A 19,052-nucleotide genomic window follows, 5' to 3' on the forward strand; every position below is an offset into this window, starting at 1 on the left:
GCTCTTTCCTCCCCACCCAGGTGCGGCCCCGCCTGCTTTTTCCTCCCCCCCAGGTGTGGCCCCGCCTGCTCTTTCCTCCTCCCCCGGGTGTGGCCCCGCCTGCTTTTTCCTCCCCCCCAGGTGTGGCCCCACCTGCTCTTCCCTTCCGCCCGAGGTATAGCCCCACCTACTCTTTCCTCCCCCCCATGTGTGGCCCTGCCTGCTCCTTCCTCCCCCGCCAGGTGTGGCCCCGCCCGCTCTTTTCTCCCCCGCCCATGTGTGGCCCGCCTGCTCTTTCCTCCCCCGAGGTGAGGTCCCCCCTGCTCTTTCCTCCCTCGGAGCCTGTGAGGCATGAGCACCTGGGCACAGGTTGGGGCTCTGCAGGATGAGGAAGACAGGCCAATCCCTTCCCCCCAAGGAAGCTGGCCGCCCAGCAGGAGGGACTGAGGCCAGACTCCTGTCCAGCAAGGAGCGCGTGGTGTGTCCCTTGGGAAGTCTCGTCCTGGGATGGTTGGGGGGGGGCCCTGTTTTGGGAGACAAAGGGGTAGAGGGTCTGTCTTGGGGCCCCCCAGACTCCAGCCTGAGCAGTGCAGCCACCTACTGCCCCGGGGGCCTCACCTCAGAGAAGTGCAGCGGGAAGGAGGCTGGAGGTGGTGCGGCGCTGCCTCGGGTGTCTGCATGAATGAGCGTGGCCAAGGACCAGTGCCGCCTCATGGCAAAGAGCTCCCACAATGTTCGTTAGAGTGCACATCCCTACATGCCCACTGGCACACACACGTGCTCACATACATGCCCACATACAGGCATGCACATGCACGCTTGCACACATGCACACATGTGCACAGACCACACGTGTAGAGACCATGCACAGTATACGTACGTGCGTACACATGCCTGCATACAGGTATGCACATGCACGCTTACATGCATACATTCATAGATCACACGTGTACACATGTATAGCTCACACACAGTATACACATACACAAGTGCACAGACCACACAGCACTAACACATGCACACACAAAGTGCATAGGCCACACACAGCACATGCACACGGGTGCACAGACCACACGGCACACACAAGTGCACAGACCACGCACAGTCCACGTGCACACACAAGTGCACAGACCACATTGCACACATGCACACACACACGTGTGCGTGCACACTCCTCACACTTCCAGCCTTGGAGCCCTTCTGTCTCTGGTCTTTCTCTTTGATCCTGCTGGGTTTAAGCTGCCTGGGGAGGGGCTACAAGGAGTAATTGTGGCTTTAGGGGTCGTGGTGATGCTGGAATGTCAAGCCCCGTGGTGGGGTATCCGACTGTCCGGGCTCCTGGTCCGCAGTGGCAGAGCGCCAGGAAGAACCAGGATCTCGTGCTGCCCTTTCCCCCCACAATCAGGGTCTCGTGCTGCCCTTCCCCCCCACAGCCTGGCAGCCATCCAGAGGAGGGGCTCTGCCAGATGCCAAGGTGCCCTGGCGTCCGTATGGGTGTCTGCATGGGTCCTGTGTTTGGTCTGCCCTGGAGGTGCTGGGCCCTCCTGGGATGGGTGGTTCAGCCTCGAGTCCCAGCGCCAGCCCAGGCAGGTGCTGCTGCCTGTTGTGGTTTCCTGGCCCAGCTTCTCCTTCTCCCTCTGCGTAAAATCGCAGTCCATGAGTCTTCCAGCCGCCACCACGGCTGGGACACGCTGGGGGAGGGCCCCTCCCACGCCTCCCGTACACAGCCGTCTGAGCAGGGCAGATGCCCGACATCCCCCACTGGAGGACACGCTGCCCCTCAGCGATGCCCCTACCTTTTGGGGGGCCTCGTCTCAAGCCCCCACTTGGAGGCTGAAATCACCCCAGGCACTGTGAGGGCTTCTGCATGGGGCACCCTTTGTGCTGTGGGTCTGATCACCCCAAGTCCTGCGCAGAGGAGAGGCACAGCCAGGGCATGTGGTTTAATGTTTGCCCCCTTCGGGGCTGAATGTCTCAGTGTTTCTAGATTCCAGACCCTGCTGCCGGAGAGACCTGCGGCCGGAGAGAAGGGGAGGAGGACTCCAGCTGGGCTCGGTCCCCCACAGTCAGGGACCCCCATAAAGGACACCCCCTTCTCTCTAGAAAGAGCTGGGCTCTGAGCTATTTCTAGTCGCTTCCCAGAAGCCGAGGAGCCGAAGGAGCTGTGAGAGCTTTGCAGAAGCGCCCTTGTTTCTGCTGACCTGAGCTATGAATGCCGTACAGAGCAGAGGCTGGGGCATTGGCAAGATCACAGGTCGACACTGCACAGCCCCATTGACACAAACCCTCAAAGCAGATGTGAGAGGGACGGTTCACAAGGCTTGGACCTGGTGGAGGGTGCCCGGCAGACGTGGTGTGAGAGGGACGGTTCACAGGGCTTGGACCTGCCATGGAGGGTGCCCGGCAGACGTGGTGTGAGAGGGACAGCTCAGGAGGCTTGGACCTGCCGTGGAGGGTGCCTGGCAGGGGGCTGAGCTCTGAGGGGTGGGCGCTCAGTGCACGGGTGCCCCCAGTGTCCTCTGACCCTGTCCAGTGCCTCCCCCAACCCCCACACCCATGCAAAACTCCCAGGCCACATGTATGTATGTCCAGGGCATGAGGGTGGGGTGAAGAGGCCTGGTTAGGGCCTTTAGGGGCTGCAGGACGGAATGGCCACCTGGGGAGCCTGTGTGGCTGTGCCAGGCGAGCCGTCCTGTGTTCCCACCCAGTGGGCAGGCTCCACCTTGGCCCCAGCAAAGCGCTAAGGAGCCAGAGAGACAGCCAGGGCGGCTTCCTGAAGGATGTGGGATGGTGGACTCCTAGGTTGAGGGAATACCGAGGTTCCCGTCCCTCCGGGAGACCTAGAGAAGCTGCACACCCAGGAGCTTTCCATGACCCCAGGAGCATGAGTGAATGGGGGTTCCAGTTTGCTGAACTTTGCTGTCTTGTAAGGGTGGGGGCTGACGGCTGACCCTGGGAGAAGGTGACATCGCAGGGGGAGGTTGTGGGAAACGGTGGAGGAGGAGAGACGGGAGGGCACCATTTGGGTTGGCGGGGCCTCTTCAAAGTTTTAAAAGGCATTTGTGGGGTGGGGTTGAGTGTGCTCTGGGCTTGGACACTTGCCGTGGTGCCCCTGGCTGGCCGAGGAGACTGGCTCTGGCCAGTGGCCCCGTCCTGAGAGGTCCTCAGCATCTGACTCTTGGCCAGGTGCCAGCAAGGAGGGGCCTGTCCCCGGGGCTGCCAGGCAGGCACGTGCACATCGCCACACGCCAACTTCGCCTGGGTTTCACAAAGTCGTTGCCTTAATGCATGTGGACAGGAATTCCCTGAGGTCACCCCATGTCCCCTGGCTCTGCCAGGTATGGACACCCTGGACCCTGCCTCCAGGTGGGGCGGGCGAGGGGCCCAAGGGACGGGCTCCAGAGACACGCACAGGGCAGGAGGGGTCTCACAGAGGGGTCTCTCACTGAGGCGCCCAGAGCTGGCGGTCCCGCTGGATGCCATCCCTCTACCTGGGATCCACACGGCCCAGGCGAGCCCACCATGCCCGCGCCCCACACCATTGCAGTCTGCCATCCTCTGGCCATGACGGTGGCCCACGCGCGCCCGTCATGTCCGCGCCCCACACCATTGCAGTCTGCCATCCTCTGGCCGTGACGGTGGCTGCAGCTTCCCCATTTGCGCCGTTGCCTCTGGCTGTCTGCACTTTTGTTCATGCTCCAAAGAATATTTCATAATGCCTTCAGTACCGACGTACACTTCTGACCATTTTGTATGTGTCCTTGTGCCGTAGTGACCAGGCCTTTTTTTTGGTGGATGTGTTACCCCGCACACTTCAATCTCAACTTTGTGCACCGTCCGTTTTCTAGGGATAGACGCCCAGGGAATGAACTCTAGTTTTCTAACAGAATAGCCGAGATATTAACTTACTCACACGGACAGGTTGATGCCAGAGCCACAAGATGTGCTAGTGCGGGTTTGCGGGGGACTTCAGGTGTGGGGTCCTGTGGCCGGGATGGCCGTGGAAGGTTCTGGGGATCCCTGCTGCCACGGGGACGAGTTCGGACGCCAGGTGGACCTGTGCACTCAGTAAAACGCAGTGATTCAACCTGGACGCTGTGTGGCCTCCTCACTCCCACTGTCTCTGGGCAGCTAGTCTGAGGGCTGGGAGGGGACTTCTGGCCGATGCTGGGGCTGAGTCGGGTGCGGTGCTTTGGACCAGGTGTGGGGACGGATGGTCCCTCTCCTCAGGGCACGAACGAGCTGGGGTGTTGTGGAACAGTGGGGCTGGGGGCCACAGTGTGTGAGGAGCAGAGGCAGCTGGGCTCTGGGGCTCTGGCCAGAGGAGGGGCCGCTGTGGTCCCTGGGCTCTCTCTGGGGGCGCCGAGCTCCCCCTCCCCTCTGAGGCCTGCAGCCACCTAGAAAGATGCTGGGGCCTGGGCCTGCCCCTGGGGCACCTGTGATCCATCAGCTCGCCCGGGCAGGGTCGCCGGTCACCACGTGTCCATTTGGGTACCTCCTGTTGTTGGCCTGGCCCCCCGTCTGCTTGTCTGTCTCCCTGCCCCCACTCCCTGCCCAAATCTTCCTCTGCCCATCTCTGGCCTCTGGACAAGCCCTCCTGCCCCCTCGCGCTCACTGAGGCCCTCAGCTGGGGAGCTCTGTGGCGATGTCGACATCCCACCTGGCTGGCCAGGTGACGAGCGCCCTGTAGGGTGATTAATGCTCCCACACAGGGCACAGGTGTCCACCCACGTTACCCCCTTCCTGCCGTGATCCCGAGTTCCATGGGGGCTGCTGGGTGCTTCCCCACACCTGCGGGTTCTCTCACAAAGGGGGCACATTTGCAGGAGCCCCCGAGTGCTCCAGTCTGAAGGGGACACGGGGACAGGAGCACGTGTGAGGGTCTGGGAGGGGCTAGAGGGAGCCATGGTCAACGTGGTGATGGGAAGCAGGGTGGGGGGACCACCTGCCCAAAGGGTCTCCAGTGGAGCTCAGGACTCCCCCATCCAGGGCCAGCCAGAGAGTGAGTGCAGAGCCCCACCATGAGCTGGACCTGCAGGGGTCTCCCTGGGGATGGACCCCACGCTCCCCTCCCAGGATGGACCCCACGGCCCCTCCAGGGACAGACCCCACAGCCCCTGCAGGGACGGACCCCACGGCCCCTCCAGCTGGTGGCCAAGCCTAGGAAGCCTGCCCAGTTGCAGGGCTCACCCAGAGGAGGACCCCGTGGGCACCCGCTCCTCCCTGTGGGCACCCGCTCCTCCCCGTGGGCACCCACTCCACCTGGCAGCGGAGGCCCTGAAAGGCCCACCCGACCTGCACCCTGGGTGGAAACTGCTCGGCTAAACCCACAGCTGAGTTGAGATGACCTGCCTCTGCCCCACAGGGAGGCCACAGCCACAGCTCTGGGCGCACCGCGGAGGTGCATGCGTTAGTCTCCGTCCCTCTGTGTGTGCTCTTCCGTCGGCAAGGTGGGTGAAGCTGGACAGCACACAGATCCCAGGCTCCCCAGGCCTGGCTCCTGGCTCCTGGGTGGGGGCTCCTGTGGGGCCAAAGTGGGGGGGGCCGTTCCATGGCTTCAGTCGGCTGTAGCCTGGACTCCACCCTGGCCCGACGGCCGTAGGCTGTCCAGTCCCCCTGGCCCGCTCCTCGCTTGCCTTTTGCTGAGGTCACAGCAGCCACCTGGACGCCAGCGCCCCTGGTATGCAGGGGTCGGCCAGCACCTGGAGGCCCAAGGACACGCGAGATTAGAATTGTGACCTAAATTCTCAGAATTGGCTCTGCCCCCGATTATGACAGGCCTGAAAACAAGCCCAGAGGAATTGCAGCAAGTGGCTGCACAAATTCACTCATTCACTCACTCATCATTCACCAAACAGGCACGTGCCCCAAGACCTCCCACAGACTGAGTCCAACAGGAGCCTGGGCTCACAGAGCCTGAAGCCCAGACCCAGCGCAGAAATTACAGAATTCAACAGGTCACTGCCTGCTGCTCCGGAGAGGGACAGGGGAACAGAAATGCCTGCCCAAGACTCAGGGGCGCTTGTGCTGGGAGGAGGGCGCTAGGGATGTGCAGGACAGCCTCCCTGGGCCATTGCTGGGCTGTGCACGGACAGTGACTGGGGGAGGGCACAGTGGGTCGGAGCTTCACGCCGCTGTCCCCAGGGGCATCCATCTCCAACAAGGACAGGGCCAGGGCGGGTCATCTCTCCATCAGCCCGAGGTGGCAGGCGGGTGCCCAGCTGGCTCCCTCCAGCCAGCATCCCTCCAGCCTGGCACTGCTCAGCAGGGCGCTCTGGAAGACCTCTCCTGACCATCCTGGCTAGCTTCGGGCCCACTCCTGACGGAGGAGCAGAGGGCAGCTGCTGTGGGCCCCTTGGAACTGGAGCTGTGGGAGGACCCGGAGCTCGCCATGCACACCCGGCGTCCCATGGTGACCCAGTTTTGGCTCTGGGTCTGAGTGGGCTTCCCAGGGCATGTTAACTTGGACTGGGAGGGCAAACTGGCTTCCGGGAGGTTCCGACGCCTGGGAGGAGACCGTGGCTGGAGCTGGGGGCCTGCCGCCGGACGGGGTGGGGGTCAGGATGAGCGCTTGAGGGAGAGTGCTCTGGGTGCAGGGCTGAGTCCTACTTAACAAACACACCTGGCCACGGGACAGCTATGGAAAGAAAGGCAGGAACAAGTGTGGTGGGTGCGGGCAGACGCGAGAGCCCAGCGCTGCTGACGGGGAGGTGACATGGCGCAGCCGCTACAGAGAACACACAGGCAGCGGCTCCTCCAAACGTCCCGCATAAAATTACCACACGACCCAGCAATCCCACGTCGGGGCAGCTCCTCCAAACGTTCCGCATAAAATTACCACACGACCCAGCAATCCCATGTCGGGGCACAGACACCCAAACACCTGAACGGGGGGTCTGGCCGAGACGTGTGCACACCCAGGTAGGCAGCAGCGTCATTCACGAGAGGCGGAGGCAGCCCAGGAAGATGAGCCAGCGTGGTCCATCTGTGCCATGGAATTTACTCAGCCTCAGAAGGAGAGAAATCCTGACACGGGCCACAACACTGACAACCTTGAGGACATTTTACAAAGTGAAATAAGCCGGTCACAAAAGGGCAAACACTGTATGATTCTACCTCTAGGACGTATTAGAGTAGCCGGGTTCAGAGACGAATGGTAGGACGATTCCACCTCCAAGAGGTATTAGAGTAGCCGGGTTCAGAGACGGATGGTAGGACGATTCCACCTCTAGTAGGTATTAGAGTAGCCGGGTTCAGATTCAGAGAGACGGATGGTAGGACGATTCCACCTCCAGGAGGTATTAGAGTAGCCGGGTTCAGATTCAGAGAGACGGATGGTAGGACGATTCCACCTCTAGTAGGTATTAGAGTAGCCAGATTCAGATTCAGAGAGACAGATGGTAGGACGATTCCACCTCTAGGAGGTATTAGAGTAGCCAGGTTCAGATTCAGAGAGACGGATGGTAGGACGATTCCACCTCCAGGAGGTATTAGAGTAGCCGGGTTCAGATTCAGAGAGACGGATGGTAGGACGATTCCACCTCTAGGAGGTATTAGAGTAGCCGGGTTCAGATTCAGAGAGACGGATGGTAGGACGATTCCACCTCTAGGAGGTATTAGAGTAGCCGGGTTCAGATTCAGAGAGACGGATGGTAGGACGATTCCACCTCTAGTAGGTATTAGAGTAGCCAGATTCAGATTCAGAGAGACGGATGGTAGGACGATTCCACCTCTAGGAGGTATTAGAGTAGCCGGGTTCAGATTCAGAGAGACGGATGGTAGGACGATTCCACCTCTAGGAGGTATTAGAGTAGCCGGGTTCAGATTCAGAGAGACAGATGGTAGGACGATTCCACCTCTAGGAGGTATTAGAGTAGCCGGGTTCAGAGACGGATGGTAGGACGATTCCACCTCTAGTAGGTATTAGAGTAGCCAGATTCAGATTCAGAGAGACAGATGGTAGGACGATTCCACCTCTAGGAGGTATTAGAGTAGCCGGGTTCAGAGACGGATGGTAGGACGATTCCACCTCTAGGAGGTATTAGAGTAGCCGGGTTCAGAGACGGATGGTAGGAGGTGGGTGCCAGGGGCTGGGAAGGAGAAATGGGGGTGAGTGTTTAATGGGGGCAGAGTCTGAGTCTGGCAAGATGAAAGTCCTGGAGATGGACGGTGGCCGAGGTCACACAACAGCGGAAATGTGCTGTACTTAAACCACTGAACTGCGTGCTTTAAATGGTGATGATGGTAAATTTTATGCTGTGTATTTTACAATTTAAACAAACAACAAGGGCAGAGCCCTCTCCCTGCGGGGCTGGGTCTTGGCCAGCAAAGGGGACCTCAACAAGCCCATGGTGATCTCCTTGGGGCCCAAAACTGGGCTTAGCAGCTACAAGAACTTCGTCAGTTTTGAGCAGACTGAGGTCTGGGCGCTGGGCCGGGGCTCAGGGCAGTGGATCCGAGCAGCCGTGGGCTGGGCCGGGGATTCCAGGGCTCCCTCATCCTTCATGGCCTGGAGGTCTTGGAATCACCTTCTGGCACTTCCCAGATGGCCTCATCCTGTGTCCAGTGTGGACGTGCCAGCACAGCCCCGCTCCAGCCCCTGTCCCGGTCAGCTCCTGTTCCTCACTCTCTGCCCCGTCCATCACCTTCCACACCCGGGAACTGACCCCACACGGCCCTACGCCTGGTCCACACCCTCCTCGCCTCCTTCCCCTGGCTCTGGGGCGGTATGACTGTGCTGTAGGAAGGGCCAACAGCATCCAGCTGCTGGTTTGAAGAATTGGAAACTGAGGCCCAAAAAGTAGAACAAGGGGGCCCAGGGAAATAGCCAGTCTGTGGGCAGAACCCGGAGTCTGGCTGCCGGTGGTCCCCACTCCTGGCAGGACTCAGAACCACCAGGTCACTAGGGGTCCCTGAGGGGCAGACAACAGGCACCTCTCACCTTCCAGCACTCACCTGCCCCAACCGCCAACGTCAGATGTCCACGCCACTGAGACGCAGGAGGTCTCAAAGGCAGAACAGGAGTTCGCTGAGGAGGAGCGCCTAAGACACACACCAGGTGTAAGCACTTGGATCTTCTCAGACCAACCCACAAGCTGTCGGCTTAAGGATTCTAACTGGAAGCTTCTGTGTGTACAGAGCTGGCCTTCCGCACTTGCTCCTGTAAGCTTGTCTGTCCGGGACCTCCTGTAGCCCCTCCACCCGGCGGGGCCCGCACCTCCTCCTGCAGCCCCTCCCCTCCACTGGGCCCGCACCTCCTCCTGCAGCCCCTCCCCTCCACTGGGCCCGCTCCTCCTCCTGCAGCCCCTCCCCTCCACTGGGCCCGCACCTCCTCCTGCAGCCCCTCCCCTCCACTGGGCCCGCACCTCCTCCTGCAGCCCCTCCCCTCCAGGTGCCCGCACCTCCTCCTGCAGCCCCTCCCCTCCACGTGCCCGCACCTCCTCCTGCAGCCCCTCCCCTCCACGTGCCCGCACCTCCTCCTGCAGCCCCTCCCCTCCACTGGGCCTGTACCTCCTCCTGCAGCCCCTGCCGCCTCCTCCCTCATGGCTGCTGCCCACAGACCCCCCACCTGTGGTGCTCCTTGCCCTGAAATCTGCATGGCCCACGGGGAAAATCCCAGCTCCCCAGCAGCATTGGCACCCTCTGAGGGCGGCCCTCTGTGCCGTCCCCATACCCGCCTTCCCTCCTCTCTACTCTCTTCTAGAACCTTCCTGAACTTCCTGGCCCCTCCCAGTCCACCTCCAGCCCTGCCTTCTCCTTGGAGCCCCCGAGCTGCTCTGAACCAGTGCCCCCTACACCGACCCCCTGTCCCCTGCCTGGAGCTGCGTCCTTCGGGTGTTGGTTCTGTTTCCATCCGCCCCCCGCTCTCTCCTTCTCTCCAGCTGGGCCCCTGTCCCCAGGCTTGGGGATTCGCTGACGGTGACCACCAGAAAGTCCCAGCACCCGAGCTTGGCTGAGTCCTTAGGAGCCCTAACCAGCTGTAGCCGTGTCTGCTTTAATAAAATGCAAAACACTTCATTTCTTTTTCAGTTTAAAAGCAAAACGGTTCGTCTCAAGAGTTCATCTCAGGAGACAAGGACTGTGCCGAGTGACGCCTTCTGCCTGGAGTGACCCTGACCCTGGGCGGGGACCCCTGGGCCTGCCGTCAGCCAGCAGAGAGAGGGAGCTGCACCAGCCTCTCACATGAGCAGGAGCACCTATGGAGCACCTGCTGCATGCAGTGGGAGCAGGGAGAGAGGTGAGGCCGCACCTGCTGGAGGGGGACTGAAGGGCGAGCAGGGTCTGGGGGTGGCTCCGAGGGTGGAGAGCACACGGCGCCCGGTCTCTCCGCAATGCCGTCCTGCGTGGCCCTGGATGTGCTCCCTGCCTCAGATGTCACCTTGTGCCTCTCTGCGTGCTGGGTTGGTCCTTGCAGCCTCACGAGGGGTGGTCGCTTGGCGTCGGTTTGGCCTGCACTGTCCTCCGGCCTCACGTGGCCTTGTCTTCACACCCAGCGTGGTCATGTCTCGGGAGGCCGTCACCCACGCACCCCTCAGGGTGGAGCCCCCGCCTGGACTCAGGACCCTGGGCAGCACACCCAGGCGGTGGCCCCAGACCCTCCCCTGTCCAAACAGGAGATCTCTCGTAATGCAGCCAGGTGGTGTCCGGGGGACTGAGGCCCACCAGCGCCTCCACCTTTTCCCGGCCTGACGGCGAATTCCGGTGCTGCTTCCTCAGCCCTGGCTCAGATGCCACCCTGCTGCCGCTGCAGGATCTGCCTTCTGCTCTGCATCCTAGCTCTGTCATCAGCAGCCCTGGTCTCAAGGGGAGGCCCTCTGGGCGCACCGGCTCCCGCGTGTCTCAGAGGCTATGCAGACAGGAGTCCCTGAACTGGGCTGTGTTTGCTGGGGCTCCTTCCCTCCAGCAATGAGTCCCCAGATCGTCTCCCTGGTGTGCCTCAGTTCTCAAAGGTCCCAGCAGCCCCTCTGTGCCAGGCAGTGGCCCCGTGCCAGCAGCCTCCTCCCACAGCCCAGGAGCTGGAGGAAACAGCTCAGCCAAGCCGTGCCGCCAGCTAGAGCCCGGACTCCCTCCTTGACATTCAGAGCTGCTGAGTTTTCCTGCGCACGGTTGGTTTGACATTTGCATTGGAATGGATTTATGTTAACTTCCTCCCTGCTGCTGGCTGGAGACCAAATCCTCCGGGTTGCTCAGGCAGTGATCCCCGGATGGGCCACCCGCCTCATTGCCTGCCCTGCCACAGGGAGGCTCTGGGACCTGAGACCACCCAGGCGCAGACTCGGTGCTGTGCAGCTCATGGAGCGCCCCCACCTCTGCCCCCACCGAGCCCTCCAGCCCCCTTGTCTTCGAAGGACGCAGCTCCCCTTCCTGGCCCTCCCCCAACCCCAAGTCCTCTCCCAAGCGCTGCTTCCTCTATGAAGCTTCCCTGAGCCGCCCTCTTGGAGGGTCACTGTTCCCTGGAGAATTCTGACCACACCTGGCCCCTCCATCATTTCATGGATGCAGCCCTGGTCAGCTCCACTTGGGTCAGGGCTGACGCGGCGCATTCCCTTGCGCCCCAGCGCAGCAGAGGACAGGCTATTCAGCTGGTATCCAATCCGCCTGTGCTGTATGCTCCCTGCAGCCGGGAGTGGCCACCACGCATCCATCCACCCTTCTGTCCTCCCTGAGGGCCAGCACTGCCTCCCAGATCCTGCCGCGTACACAGCAGGTGCAGAATGGGTGCTCGCTAACTCCATGGGAAGACGGGGTGTCAAACCTGCAGCCACCGGCTTCTGACAGGAGACTTGCTGAGAGCCTGCAAGTCCCACAGGCCTACTGGGGGGCTGTGCACTGAGAGCCTAGGGGGCCACAGCTCAGCCCTGGCACTCCCCGCCCACAGCAAGCATCGCCCCAGGAGCCAGGCCTAGCCTGCACCCCCCACGCCGGCCCTGCTCCTTCCTCCTCTAGGCCCAGGCGTCCGCCTGACGCATGTCCACCATGTTCACCTTGCGTGTGTCACACGTGAGAAGACTGAGGCTCAGTGAGTGCCCAGCAGAGCAGGTGGAGCTGGTCAGCCTGGCTGTGCCCTGACATGTGGGGTGGCGGGTGTGGAATCTTAATGAGGGAAAAGGAGTTGGGCTGGCAGGACCGAGGGAAGGCAAAAAGAAGAAGCAAAGAAGCTTTAAGTCTGCCCTTCTTCATTGTCCAGGACACACGGCCCTCCTGCAGAAATAACTCATAGTCTTCCTGCGCCCGGCTATCACCAGACCCTTGGCTGATAGGAGAATGGACGTTAGCTGACTGCAACCTTGGCGTTATCAGCACTGCCCGTGGCCCTCTCTGGCACACAGCACAGGCACCTCCTATAACATCCCCAGCAAGCCCTCATCTCTTTGCAGCGGCTCCTCTCTTGCTGACCTGCCGGTTGCTTCCGTGCTATGCACTTTTCTTACTTTCTCTAATAAATCTGCCTTTCTTTATGTACAACTGTTTTGGTAAATTTTTTTTACGGCCCACACAACACCAGCCCCAGATAGTGACTACCCAAGATGGGGCCACTTCCTGCCGTAGGTGAACAGGTGAGGTCCCGGAATCCAGCGCAGGCAAGCGTGGCTGGAGAGTGTGTGTGTGTGTGTGGGGGGGGGGAGTGTGTGTGTGTGGGGGGGAGAGTGTGTGTGGTGGAGAGTGTGTGTGTGGGGGGGAGAGTGTGTGTGTGTGGGGGGAGAGTATGTGTGGGGGAGAGTGTGTGTGGGGGAGAGTGTGTGTGGGGGAGAGTGTGTGTGTGTGTGTGGGGAGAGTGTGTGTGGGGGGGGAGAGTGTGTGTGGGGGAGAGTGTGTGTGTGTGGGGGGAGAGTGTGTGTGTGTGGGGGAGAGTGTGTGTGGGGGGAGAGTGTGTGTGTGGGGAGAGTGTGTGTGTGTGGGGGAGAGTGTGTGTGTGGGGAGAGTGTGTGTGTGTGGGGGGAGTGTGTGTGTGTGGGGGAGTGTGTGTGTGGGGGGGAGAGTGTGTGTGTGGGCGGAGAGTGTGTGTGTGTGGGGGAGAGTGTGTGTGTGTGGGGGGAGTGTGTGTGTGTGGGGGAGAGTGTGTGTGTGGGGGGGAGAGTGTGTGTGTGGGGGAGAGTGTGTGTGGGGGGGAGAGTGTGTGTGTGGGGAGAGTGTGTGTGTGTGGGGGGAGAGTGTGTGTGTGGGAGAGTGTGTGTGTGGGGGGAGAGTGTGTGTGTGTGGGGGAGAGTGTGTGTGTGTGGGGGAGAGTGTGTGTGTGTGGGGGGAGAGTGTGTGTGTGTGGGGGAGAGTGTGTGTGTGTGGGGAGAGTGTGTGTGTGTGGGGGGAGAGTGTGTGTGGGGGGAGAGTGTGTGTGTGGGGGGGAGAGTGTGTGTGTGTGGGGGAGAGTGTGTGTGGGGGGGAGAGTGTGTGTGTGGGGGGAGAGTGTGTGTGGGGGGAGAGTGTGTGTGTGTGGGGAGTGTGTGTGTGGGGAGAGTGTGTGTGTGGGGAGAGTGTGTGTGTGGGGGAGAGTGTGTGTGTGGGGGAGAGTGTGTGTGTGGGGGGGAGAGTGTGTGTGTGGGGGGGAGAGTGTGTGTGTGTGGGGGAGAGTGTGTGTGGGGGGAGAGTGAGTGTGTGTGTGGGGAGAGTGAGTGTGTATGGGGGGAGAGTGTGTGTGTGGGGGGAGAGTGTGTGTGGGGAGAGTGTGTGTGTGTGGGGGAGAGTGTGTGTGGGGGGGAGAGTGTGTGTGTGGGGGAGAGTGTGTGTGTGGGAGAGTGTGTGTGTGTGGGGGAGTGTGTGTGGGGGGGAGAGTGTGTGTGTGGGGGGAGAGTGTGTGTGTGTGGGGGAGTGTGTGTGGGGGGAGAGTGTGTGGGGGGAGTGTGTGTGTGGGGGGGAGAGTGTGTGTGTGGGGGGAGAGTGTGTGTGTGTGGGGGGGAGAGTGTGTGTGTGGGGGGGAGAGTGTGTGTGTGGGGCGAGTGTGTGTGTGGGGGGAGAGTGTGTGTGTGGGGGAGAGTGTGTGTGGGGGGAGTGTGTGTGTGTGGGGGAGAGTGTGTGTGTGTGGGGGAGAGTGTGTGTGTGGGGGGAGAGTGTGTGTGTGGGGGGAGTGTGTGTGTGTGGGGGGAGAGTGTGTGTGGGGGGGAGAGTGTGTGTGTGGGGGGAGAGTGTGTGTGGGGGGAGAGTGTGTGTGGGGGGAGAGTGTGTGTGGGGGGAGAGTGTGTGTGTGTGGGGGGAGTGTGTGTGTGGGGGGAGAGTGTGTGTGTGGGGGGAGAGTGTGTGTGTGGGGGGGAGTGTGTGTGTGGGGGGAGAGTGTGTGTGTGTGGGGGAGAGTGTGTGTGGGGGGGAGAGTGTGTGTGGGGGGAGTGTGTGTGTGGGGGGAGAGTGTGTGTTGGGGGGAGAGTGTGTGTGGGGAGAGTGTGTGTGTGGGGGGAGAGTGTGTGTGGGGGAGAGTGTGTGTGTGTGTGGGGAGAGTGTGTGTGTGGGGGGAGTGTGTGTGTGTGGGGGGAGAGTGTGTGTGTGGGGGAGAATGTGTGTGTGGGGGGAGAGTGTGTGTGGGGGAGAGTGTGTGTGTGTGGGGAGAGTGTGTGTGTGGGGGGAGAGTGTGTGTGTGTGTGGGGGAGAGTGTGTGTGGGGGGGGAGAGTGTGTGTGGGGAGAGTGTGTGTGTGGGGGGAGAGTGTGTGTGTGGGGGGGAGTGTGTGTGTGGGGGGAGAGTGTGTGTGTGGGGGGAGAGTGTGTGTGGGGGGGAGAGTGTGTGTGGGGGAGTGTGTGTGTGGGGGGGAGAGTGTGTGTTGGGGGGGAGAGTGTGTGTGGGGAGAGTGTGTGTGTGGGGGGGGAGAGTGTGTGTGGGGGAGAGTGTGTGTGTGTGTGGGGAGAGTGTGTGTGTGGGGGGAGTGTGTGTGTGTGGGGGGAGAGTGTGTGTGTGGGGGAGAATGTGTGTGTGGGGGGAGAGTGTGTGTGGGGGAGAGTGTGTGTGTGTGGGGAGAGTGTGTGTGTGTGGGGGGAGAGTGTGTGTGTGTGTGGGGGAGAGTGTGTGTGTGTGTGGGGAGAGTGTGTGTGTGGGGAGAGTGTGTGTGTGTGGGGGGAGAGTGTGTGTGTGTGTGGGGGAGAGTGTGTGTGGGGGAGAGAGTGTGTGTGGGGGAGAGTGTGTGTGTGTGTGGGGAGAGTGTGTGTGTGGGGGGAGTGTGTGTGTGTGGGGGAGAGTGTGTGTGTGGGGGGAGAATGTGTGTGTGGGGGAGAGTGTGTGTGGGGGAGAGTGTGTGTGTGTGGGGAGAGTGTGTGTGTGTGGGGGGAGAGTGTGTGTGTGTGGGGGGGAGAGTGTGTGTGTGGGGGGGAGTGTGTGTGTGTGGGGGGAGAGTGTGTGTGTGTGGGGGGGAGAGTGTGTGTGTGTGTGGGGAGAGTGTGTGTGTGGGGGGGGAGAGTGTGTGTGGGGGAGAGTGTGTGTGTGTGTGGGGAGAGTGTGTGTGTGGGGGGAGTGTGTGTGTGTGGGGGGAGAGTGTGTGTGTGTGGGGAGAATGTGTGTGTGGGGGGAGAGTGTGTGTGGGGGAGAGTGTGTGTGTGTGGGGAGAGTGTGTGTGTGTGGGGGGAGAGTGTGTGTGTGTGGGGGGGAGTGTGTGTGTGGGGGGAGAGTGTGTGTGTGTGAGGGGGAGAGTGTGTGTGTGTGGGGGAGAGTGTGTGTGTGGGGAGAGTGTGTGTGTGGGGGAGAGTGTGTGTGTGGGGGGGAGAGTGTGTGTGTGGGGAGAGTGTGTGTGTGGGGGGGAGAGTGTATGTGTGGGGGGGAGAGTGTGTGTGTGGGGAGAGTGTGTGTGTGGGGGGAGAGTGTATGTGTGGGGGGAGAGTGAGTGTGTGTGGGGGGAGAGTGTGTGTGGGGGGGGAGAGTGTGTGTGTGTGGGGGAGTGTGTGTGTGTGGGGGGAGAGTGTGTGTGGGGGGAGAGTGTGTGTTGGGGGGGAGTGTGTGTGTGGGGGGGAGAGTGTGTGTGTGGGGGGGAGAGTGTGTGTGTGGGGGGGAGTGTGTGTGTGTGGGGGGAGAGTGTGTGTGTGTGGGGGAGTGTGTGTGTGGGGGGGAGAGTGTGTGTGTGGGGGAGAGTGTGTGTGTGGGGGAGAGTGTGTGTGGGGGGAGTGTGTGTGTGTGGGGGAGAGTGTGTGTGTGTGGGGGGAGTGTGTGTGTGTGGGGGAGAGTGTGTGTGTGGGGGGAGAGTGTGTGTGTGGGGGAGAGTGTGTGTGGGGGGAGAGTGTGTGTGTGGGGAGAGTGTGTGTGTGTGGGGGGAGAGTGTGTGTGTGGGAGAGTGTGTGTGTGGGGGGAGAGTGTGTGTGTGTGGGGGAGAGTGTGTGTGTGTGGGGGAGAGTGTGTGTGTGTGGGGGGAGAGTGTGTGTGTGTGGGGGAGAGTGTGTGTGTGTGGGGAGAGTGTGTGTGTGTGGGGGAGAGTGTGTGTGGGGGGGAGTGTGTGTGTGGGGGGAGAGTGTGTGTGTGTGGGGGAGAGTGTGTGTGTGGGGGGGAGAGTGTGTGTGTGGGGGGAGAGTGTGTGTGTGGGGAGAGTGTGTGTGGGGGGAGAGTGTGTGTGTGTGGGGAGTGTGTGTGTGGGGAGAGTGTGTGTGTGGGGAGAGTGTGTGTGTGGGGGAGAGTGTGTGTGTGGGGGAGAGTGTGTGTGTGGGGGGGAGAGTGTGTGTGGGGGGGAGAGTGTGTGTGTGTGGGGAGAGTGTGTGTGGGGGGAGAGTGAGTGTGTGTGTGGGGAGAGTGAGTGTGTATGGGGGGAGAGTGTGTGTGTGGGGGGAGAGTGTGTGTGGGGGAGAGTGTGTGTGTGGGGGGAGAGTGTGTGTGTGGGGGAGAGTGTGTGTGTGGGAGAGTGTGTGTGTGTGGGGGAGTGTGTGTGGGGGGAGAGTGTGTGTGTGGGGGGAGAGTGTGTGTGTGTGGGGGAGTGTGTGTGGGGGGAGAGTGTGTGGGGGGAGTGTGTGTGTGGGGGGGAGAGTGTGTGTGTGGGGGAGAGTGTGTGTGTGTGGGGGGGGAGAGTGTGTGTGTGGGGGGGAGAGTGTGTGTGTGGGGCGAGTGTGTGTGTGGGGGGAGAGTGTGTGTGTGGGGGAGAGTGTGTGTGGGGGGAGTGTGTGTGTGGGGGAGAGTGTGTGTGTGTGGGGGAGAGTGTGTGTGTGGGGGGAGAGTGTGTGTGTGGGGGGAGTGTGTGTGTGTGGGGGGAGAGTGTGTGTGGGGGGAGAGTGTGTGTGTGGGGGGAGAGTGTGTGTGGGGGGAGAGTGTGTGTGGGGGGAGAGTGTGTGTGGGGGGAGAGTGTGTGTGTGTGGGGGAGTGTGTGTGTGGGGGGAGAGTGTGTGTGTGGGGGGAGAGTGTGTGTGTGGGGGGGAGTGTGTGTGTGGGGGGAGAGTGTGTGTGTGTGGGGGAGAGTGTGTGTGGGGGGGAGAGTGTGTGTGGGGGGAGTGTGTGTGTGGGGGGGAGAGTGTGTGTTGGGGGGGAGAGTGTGTGTGGGGAGAGTGTGTGTGTGGGGGGGAGAGTGTGTGTGGGGGAGAGTGTGTGTGTGTGTGGGGAGAGTGTGTGTGTGGGGGAGTGTGTGTGTGTGGGGAGAGTGTGTGTGTGGGGGAGAATGTGTGTGTGGGGGGAGAGTGTGTGTGGGGGAGAGTGTGTGTGTGGGGAGAGTGTGTGTGTGGGGGGGAGAGTGTGTGTGTGTGTGGGGGAGAGTGTGTGTGTGGGGGGAGAGTGTGTGTGGGGAGAGTGTGTGTGTGTGGGGGGGAGTGTGTGTGTGGGGGGGAGTGTGTGTGTGGGGGGGAGAGTGTGTGTGTGGGGGGAGAGTGTGTGTGGGGGGGAGAGTGTGTGTGGGGGGAGTGTGTGTGTGGGGGGGAGAGTGTGTGTTGGGGGGGAGAGTGTGTGTGGGGAGAGTGTGTGTGTGGGGGGGAGAGTGTGTGTGGGGGAGAGTGTGTGTGTGTGTGGGGAGAGTGTGTGTGTGGGGGGAGTGTGTGTGTGTGGGGGGAGAGTGTGTGTGTGGGGGAGAATGTGTGTGTGGGGGGAGAGTGTGTGTGGGGGAGAGTGTGTGTGTGTGGGGAGAGTGTGTGTGTGTGGGGGAGAGTGTGTGTGTGTGTGGGGGAGAGTGTGTGTGTGGGGGGGAGAGTGTGTGTGGGGGAGAGTGTGTGTGTGTGTGGGGAGAGTGTGTGTGTGGGGGGAGTGTGTGTGTGTGGGGGGAGAGTGTGTGTGTGGGGGAGAATGTGTGTGTGGGGGAGAGTGTGTGTGGGGGAGAGTGTGTGTGTGTGGGGAGAGTGTGTGTGTGTGGGGGGAGAGTGTGTGTGTGTGGGGGGGAGAGTGTGTGTGTGGGGGGAGTGTGTGTGTGTGGGGGGAGAGTGTGTGTGTGTGGGGGGGAGAGTGTGTGTGTGTGTGGGGAGAGTGTGTGTGTGGGGGGGGAGAGTGTGTGTGGGGGAGAGTGTGTGTGTGTGTGGGGAGAGTGTGTGTGTGGGGGGAGTGTGTGTGTGTGGGGGGAGAGTGTGTGTGTGGGGGGAGAATGTGTGTGTGGGGGGAGAGTGTGTGTGGGGGAGAGTGTGTGTGTGTGGGGAGAGTGTGTGTGTGTGGGGGGAGAGTGTGTGTGTGTGGGGGGGAGAGTGTGTGTGTGGGGGGAGAGTGTGTGTGTGTGAGGGGGAGAGTGTGTGTGTGTGGGGGAGAGTGTGTGTGTGGGGAGAGTGTGTGTGTGGGGGAGAGTGTGTGTGTGGGGGGGAGAGTGTGTGTGTGGGGAGAGTGTGTGTGTGGGGGGGAGAGTGTATGTGTGGGGGGGAGAGTGTGTGTGTGGGGAGAGTGTGTGTGTGGGGGGGAGAGTGTATGTGTGGGGGGAGAGTGAGTGTGTGTGGGGGGAGAGTGTGTGTGGGGGGGGAGAGTGTGTGTGTGTGGGGGAGTGTGTGTGTGTGGGGGGAGAGTGTGTGTGGGGGGAGAGTGTGTGTTGGGGGGGAGTGTGTGTGTGGGGGGGAGAGTGTGTGTGTGTGGGGGGGAGAGTGTGTGTGTGGGGGGGAGTGTGTGTGTGTGGGGGGAGAGTGTGTGTGTGTGGGGGAGTGTGTGTGTGGGGGGGAGAGTGTGTGTGTGTGTGGGGGAGAGTGTGTGTGTGTGGGGGAGAGTGTGTGTGTGGGGGAGAGTGTGTGTGTG

The 19,052-nt window shown here is 61.5% G+C and overlaps 2 protein-coding genes across 2 annotated transcripts; one reads left to right on the forward strand and one right to left on the reverse strand.

Moving 5' to 3' along the window:
- The first annotated feature begins 556 nt into the window (after positions 1-556).
- On the forward strand, positions 557-4,072 carry LOC134735828 (uncharacterized). The gene is given in 2 exon segments (XM_063633448.1): positions 557-1,555; positions 1,558-4,072. Coding segments are annotated over 2 exon segments (1,068 nt in total). The 5' UTR covers positions 557-1,029; the 3' UTR covers positions 2,100-4,072.
- Positions 4,073-6,959: 2,887 nt separating this feature from the next.
- On the reverse strand, positions 6,960-10,873 carry LOC134735829 (spidroin-1-like). Its single transcript, XM_063633449.1, has 2 exons — positions 8,935-10,873; positions 6,960-8,069 (listed from the first exon to the last, which is right to left on the reverse strand). The coding sequence occupies exons 1-2, from the start codon at positions 9,648-9,650 to the stop codon at positions 8,036-8,038; spliced, it is 750 nt and encodes a 249-aa protein (XP_063489519.1). The 5' UTR covers positions 9,651-10,873; the 3' UTR covers positions 6,960-8,035.
- Between the last annotated feature and the right edge of the window lie 8,179 nt (positions 10,874-19,052).

The sequence above is a fragment of the Symphalangus syndactylus genome, chromosome 24 (assembly GCF_028878055.3).
Source record: "Symphalangus syndactylus isolate Jambi chromosome 24, NHGRI_mSymSyn1-v2.1_pri, whole genome shotgun sequence".
NCBI classification, from domain to species: Eukaryota; Metazoa; Chordata; class Mammalia; order Primates; family Hylobatidae; genus Symphalangus; species Symphalangus syndactylus.